This window comes from Habropoda laboriosa, unplaced genomic scaffold (assembly GCF_001263275.1).
Source record: "Habropoda laboriosa isolate 0110345459 unplaced genomic scaffold, ASM126327v1 scaffold88, whole genome shotgun sequence".
Lineage (NCBI taxonomy): Eukaryota > Metazoa > Arthropoda > Insecta > Hymenoptera > Apidae > Habropoda > Habropoda laboriosa.
Genome location: NW_017100219.1, coordinates 427,965 through 434,854, shown reverse-complemented (window position 1 = coordinate 434,854; position 6,890 = coordinate 427,965). Strand labels below are relative to the sequence as shown.

The following is a 6,890-nucleotide window of genomic DNA, read 5'->3' as shown; positions in this document are numbered from 1 at the left end:
TCATAATAGACAGGGAAATTAATAATAATCGTTATTATTATCGTAATAATAGTATAGTATGTACAGAACGCTTTTCACGCGAGGGTCCGGGTTTCGGTTACGCTTCGTAGCTACATATTTTGATTGAACTGTACATGTTGGACCCTCGATTTGAAAAACTTGCTTTTTTTTTTTCTTCAAAATTAACGATTTATAAATCCTCCCGTACTCTAGCAAATAGCAGCTTGTCGTGAATTTCTACTTTTTGGTTGCGACACCGTTAATCCGCGTTGTCTCGCCTGTCCTGTCATTACGAGAATCGTCATTTCCCATTGAATGATTCAGCAGATTATTTTTTGAGGATTAATTTCAGAATGATCCATAAAATTTAATTGGCGCTAAGGTACAACCTTCGGCGACCGTAGCGATCTCTTAATAACAAATTAGCCTAAGTTAACATTACTTAACTTTTCCACTAAATTCTGTTCTCCCTTCCTTACATACAATTGTTGTTGGTTTTGTTTTTTCTTTTTTTAATCAATATCTTTCCGTTTCATACAGTCCTTTTTCTTTTTGTTTATATACTTTGCATCTTGTCACGATAATAATAATAGTGGTATATAATAACTGCATATAATCGCTACGCTAATAATATTTGAACTATTAATTATTAATTAACGTTAAGTATACACAACACATTTGTACGATTCACTCAGCCTGCACGAGCAGCAGCGAGGGAAGGTGGTATAGATGAAAAGGTCGTGTGTAAGGGGAGTAAAAGATAGAGCATAGGACATAGTGTGTGTTTCTTTTTGTGTGTGTACGTGTGACGACTTTTTATGTCAAATGTATGCGAGTGTGTATATGCGTTTATGTGTTTCTTTTTCTTTTGGGGGGAGAACGTATCAATAGTCTCTCTCTCTTGATTTACTGTGTGTCCATTGAGCCAGCTGTAGAATCTTCGCGGAGCATCTAAGCAGCACCACATCACGCTGTATATCGCTCCTGCACCTTAACTCGGAGATAGAAAGAGGAAACACGCGTCATCCGGATTAATTTGGTCGCACCAGTTGGTACTACTGACTCGTCTCTGAACATCAACACTTTGGTCAGCGTACCGGACGTAAGTAGTTGTACCTGATCTCCACGAAGCTAGGAACGCAGAACGGATGGAGGTTATACTCTTCTCTCTGACTTTCATGACAGAGAGATGGAACAGCGACCGTCCTTCAAACGGTTGACATACGATGCGAGATCATCGTTCGCCCACTAACGTAGTCACTCGTATTGACCGACTTCACTAACAGTCACTACAATCCTTCGACAAATTTCGAAAGTTGGTCTTGTGGCGTCATGGGCGTCACTTCACTGGAGTCCGTGCCACTAGTGGGCGGTGGGGCCGGAGACGGATGATGAGGCATGTTACCCGGGTGACCGGTCGGTGCACCTGTTCCGCCGCTCAACTGCGAAAGCATCATTTCGCTTGGCCCGCCTAGTTCGTGAGCCGGTGAATGCGTCGGCGTACCGTGTGGTGGATGATGATGAGGCGAAGGTACCGGCCCTGATCGAGGAGAAGGAACTGGCTGATTGCGCGGAGATGGGACCGGTCGTGGGGAGGGATTTGGTTGAGGAGATCGAATTGGCGGTGGAGATCGAACGGACTGCATTAATTGTTGCTGTACAGAGATCCCTGGAGGTCCCATCACACCTTGCGGAGAAGGTACTGGTGGTGGTGTTGGCTTTAAACCGGGTTGACCGTATCCTTGTTCGCTAAAGCCACCATAACCTGGGGAAGAATACGCGGAATCGTGGCAAGCGTTAGACCACGAACCAACCGCCGGCTGTGCGAATCTCGTTTTCTCCAGAATTAAATAATTCTTACCGAGAAGGGACGGCCTGATGGGTCGCTGTTGACCGTAAGGAGGAGCTGGCGGTTGAGTAAACTGTTGTTGTTGTTGTTGTTGTTGTTGCTGCTGCTGCTGTTGTTGCTGCTGCTGCTGCTGTTGTTGAGCTTGCTGCTGCCTCTGCATTACCAGCATTTGCTGTTTATACCACTGCGATTGCTGCTGAACAGGCTGCTGCAAACCAGGTTGTTGCTGCTGCTGCTGTTGTTGTTGCTGCTGCTGCTGCTGCTGTTGTTGCTGCTGCTGATTTAGCATCGCCTGTATTTGCATTCTGCCTGGCTGCTGCTGCTGCTGTTGTTGCTGCTGCTGCTGCTGCTGCTGATGTTGTTGCTGCTGCTGCTGAGTCATCATATGCTGCAAACCAGGTTGTTGTTGCGGCTGATTAGGACCCAAAGGTCCGCCGACTCCTCCGCCGTATTGACCACTTTGTTGCTGAAGGGCAAGCGCCTTTTTATTAAAAAAATCATAAAGTAATAGAAATGATCAGAACCGAGAGTGAAAACAGCAAATAATACATAGTAAATGTTAATCATCATACCCGTTGCTTAATGAATGCAGCCATTATCGGTGGATTGCTTTTGAGTATTTGAAGTATTTGGTTTTGTTGCTCCGGAGTATGGGGATTTTTAAGTGTTTGCATCAGTTGCTGCAATACTTGCTTGTGCATGTTACTTTGGGCCTGCGGTCCAATCTGACTAACCGGACCACCCATTACTCCTTGTTGTCTCGGCATTTGTCCTCCCATTCCTATTCCTGGCTGTCCTTGATGTTGTTGTTGCTGCTGCATTAACTGCTGCGGCGTTTGCTGCCTCAAACCAGGATTCTGCTGCATCACTGCATTCGGCTGATACCTACTGTAAGTAAGCAACATTATTGAATATTTTATTCGTACCATACATACCTTTATACTATTTTTTTCTGCACTCCGTTTAAATAGATTACCTTGCCGTCCATTGATCCATTGGAATGAGATGTGTACCACCGGGATTTGGCATCTGGACGGGCATTGGCCGTTGCATTTGTGGCGGTGGCATTACCCCACCCGTTTGTCCTCCTACACCAACACCAACAGCGACTCCACCGCCTGGTGTTACTTTACCATACCCATGTGGCACCTGCTGCCTCGCAGCTTCTTCTTGTACTTGCTTAACGACTTGAAGGACATGAGCGGGTGGTGTTTGCGTGCCAGGTTTCAAACCAATTCCAGGTTGATGAGGTGAAGGTAGATTGGTAGGACTAACTCCTGGTTTCATAGCTACACCGGTAGTCATAGTAACGTTTGAACTCTGTTGTACAGATTGTATCGCTCCTACAGGACCTGTGGGTCTGGTATTCATCACAGCCATTCGTCTCCTAAAAGCAGGAAAAAGACAAATTTAATTATATAATGTTCTGAAATTATTTTCATTCCAATCGAGTTGTTGTTGTTAGTACTATTATTATTATTATTTTTTATTTACCTTAACAACTGCGCTTGTTGTAATCGTTGTTGAAGCTGTTGTTGCTTTAGTTTATGTTTGATGTTCGAACAGAATGGAACAAGACATTTAGTCTCTTGGCAGTGTTTAGCATGGTAACAGCACAGCGCTATCAATTGTTTACATATTGGACAACCACCGTTCGTCTTTCGTTTACAAACTTTCGTATGCGTTACTACTCTCTTCATCTTCTGACAGCTTGTTAGACGACAGTTAGCATCTCTACACTGGCACGCGTGAACCAACGATTGAATACATCTTTGTATCGACAGTTTACGCGCCTCCTGTTATCAAAATAAAATATTTATTATAGACACTCGTATCAAGATTGTTGGTATATTCAATTCGTAAAAAAAAATATTTTACCTGTGGATTCTGTTGCTTGGCATCGGCCGGCGATGACCCATCATCCAAATCTAAACCAAGTTTCTCCATATGATGAGGATGACCGTCTTTTTCTTTACAGCTTATACACAGGTCAAAGTCCTGTTGTAATACGCAACGATATTAGATCGATTTACAGCAAGGTATAAATAATTATTTCATAAAAATAATTACTTCTATACTTACATCACAAACCGTACAATGATATCTCGTTTCTACATGACTCTTACAATTATTACAAGTATAAACAAACTTGTCTTGGCCTTGATTGTGCAATTCATACAGCATAGACATAGAACTAAATTTCGCACGCCGTAAGGAGGAGAATTCGTAATGTCTTTCTCTGGCCATTGTAAGAAACGCATCGCGACCATCCATAAGGTCACAATTAATAACAGGGTCGGGGTCCTGGATCGGCTGTAATAAACATTATTATCGAATATAAGTATACAGTTCGTATACCACACAACGAATCAATATAAAGTAATTGCAAATACTTACTGCTAAACTGGCTGCACTTTGAGCACTATGCAACCTAATAACGAAGAATACTTCTTTATGCTTTTCCATGGTCGCAAAAATTTTTGCAGAGAGGTCATTTCCTGTTTGGGGAGTATTCGACTTTTTACTATTCTTTCTTTGATTTGCTTTGGATTTATTGGACTTTTTGGCTTTCTTCTGTCCTTTCTTTTTGCCGTCTGGTCCTGTTTCAGAATCTTCCGAAAGTGAGAAAATCTGTAACAAAATTATATAAGTACACCGTGATAAGTTCCTTGTTATCGAAAAAAAAATATATTATAAACTTACCGCATTAGCAGCGGCAGCTTCCGCAGCTTCTGCCTGTTTACGTTTCTCTTCTTCTTCTTGATCTAACTCCTTGATACTTTCTTCTAAAACATTGGGCCAAAAATCACCTTCGAAGTATGGTAAATCAGCTGCTGATGAAAGTTTGTCTTCCATTGCTTGTTTTAAAATATCCTGAAATTAACAAATAGCAAGTATTAATCTTTGATTTGATCTGTTCAAATTGTAAATGTAAATATAATTTTAATTGTCGTCTGCTAAACCTATGTTCAAATTCATGAATTCAATATGAACATTAGCTTCTAGAGACGTTACTTTTAGTCTCGTCTGACGCTCAAGTATAACAGATTAATTCTCAAGCAACACTTGAGACTGTATCGTGTGATCAAATTAGTGATACAATAATACTAACTTTGTAATCGAGTACAATTCTCTCGACCATGCCTTTGTCCAACATTTTCTTGTACCACTCTTGCAATCTTTTAGGCTTTGGGATTTTTTGTTCTTGAGGATGGCAGTGAAAGATGTAATCGTCTCCTTCGGAAGGTGGACAAGCCCAGATATGAGCCATAGTGTATCTACGCAAAATATTCATAATAAATATTGGTTAGTTTTAATGTCATATTACAAAAATTTCACTTACCCCAGTTGTTTCGCGTAGTCTAAGTAGCCAAGAAGTATTTCGTGATACACCGCTGTTCGGAACTGTCTAGGCCGGAAAAAGTGTACAGAATCCAAGTACGCGATATAAACTCTTCGAGTATTAGGTGGTGTACATTCACTGCCATATTCTTGCACATGCATACCGAAAAAACATACATCTGTGCCATCAACTTCTTCAAATGCAAACAAAGCTTTCGCTCTGTACGGAAATTCACCAGGCATATCACCATTTTCTACGAATCTACTTCGCATTCCTGGCTTCACTTCGACGACTTTATCACTGGACGCAACAACTCTGATCGCGACTTCTCCAGCACCAGCTTCTTTTTTCTTTAAGAAATTGTTTACACGCGTTTCGATATAGGTACCCAATTTAGTAACTGGTAGACGTTTAGCGTTAAATTTGTTCTCTTTACGTTTTTGTCCCTTCTTCTTTAAGCAATTATCACAAGTAAATCTATAAAAAAGGAATCAAAACAGTTCACATTTAGTAAAGATATCTTTCATAGCTGTAAAAAATATTTACACTTACCCCAGTGGCCAAATTGATTCCATGTGTAGCACGCAAATTTGGTGTACCTTTCTACCGCAATCTGTACACACAACAAAAGGCTCCAATTCCAAATGATCGTTCTTCATTTCCTGGAACTGTTCCTTCTTAATGGCACTGCAATAGAACAGAATCATTTATTTTACATTCAACATACACAATGAACATATCGTATGTACTTATTTCGAGACTTACGTTTGAGGTTGCGTCGGATCATCTCCTAACGTCACAGTGTCACCAGGAATGTCGTTGAAACATTTCTGACAGAAGGTGTATCTGTCGGAAACAAGACCATATGCCTTTAGACTACTGTTCCAATTGATAGTGTTTAGATCCAAATTTCAATTCGTCAATGTCATGCGTGCATCATACGAAGATCAATTTTTTTTATTTCACGCCCCAATCGATGTATCCAAATGTCGAGTATCCAATTTTGATAAATATTTGCAATTATACACATGCAAGTAGTGTTTTTTTGCCAATTATATATGTTTGGATTCGTATCGTATTTTTTATTTTTATTTTTATTATTATTATTTTGTTCCAAATGTTGTAGAGAGTCATCATTTGGTGCAATTAACGTATTTTTTTTTTATCATTATTTTTCATTTGTCACAGATACAATTTGTTTTACATTTATTTATGTTTTCATATTAAGTGTCAGGTATCCAATTTTCAATCGTCCAATTTCCAAGTATCAATTTTCGTGGCATGAAGTAGTAGAGTCAGAAAGAAGCAAGGGGCGCGGGCAACACAAGAAGCAAGCAGCAAACAAGGATTTGTGTGTGCGTGCGCAACCCATGGGTAGAGCGAAGGTAACATACAAAGAAGAGAAGAGTGCCATAGTTAGACACCATATAATATATACATAAATTACTTTTATCGCATATACTCAAGAGTTACAAGTGAATGTCCTGTTAAAAATTATTCAGCATGTACTAAATTATTTCTGAAGCAAAATATATTTAAGAAGCGTCTAATTTTTAAGGATTACTATGTAAAGCTATATATCCCTTCAGTATATGCGTAATAAAATTTCAACTTTATATGTGCGAACGTTACGAAAAAATACATTCAATGATAAATCTTTTACAATTGTAATATATAAAAAAAAACAAACAAAAAAAA

At 39.9% G+C, this 6,890-nt stretch overlaps 1 protein-coding gene across 1 annotated transcript in view; it reads right to left on the bottom strand.

Annotated features, from left to right (window-relative positions):
* Window positions 1–1,289: 1,289 nt before the first annotated feature.
* Window positions 1,290–6,890, bottom strand: part of LOC108570999 (histone acetyltransferase p300) — a 14,240-nt gene continuing 8,639 nt past the window's right edge. The window contains exons 10-21 of the mRNA XM_017932955.1: window positions 5,958–6,068; window positions 5,745–5,879; window positions 5,193–5,669; window positions 4,962–5,127; window positions 4,553–4,723; window positions 4,247–4,480; window positions 3,932–4,162; window positions 3,728–3,847; window positions 3,344–3,645; window positions 2,826–3,236; window positions 2,422–2,737; window positions 1,290–2,330 (exon numbers count right to left, since the gene is read on the bottom strand). Coding sequence (XP_017788444.1) covers window positions 1,290–2,330; window positions 2,422–2,737; window positions 2,826–3,236; window positions 3,344–3,645; window positions 3,728–3,847; window positions 3,932–4,162; window positions 4,247–4,480; window positions 4,553–4,723; window positions 4,962–5,127; window positions 5,193–5,669; window positions 5,745–5,879; window positions 5,958–6,068 — 3,715 coding nt within the window. The remainder of the gene's footprint in view (window positions 2,331–2,421; window positions 2,738–2,825; window positions 3,237–3,343; window positions 3,646–3,727; window positions 3,848–3,931; window positions 4,163–4,246; window positions 4,481–4,552; window positions 4,724–4,961; window positions 5,128–5,192; window positions 5,670–5,744; window positions 5,880–5,957; window positions 6,069–6,890) is intronic.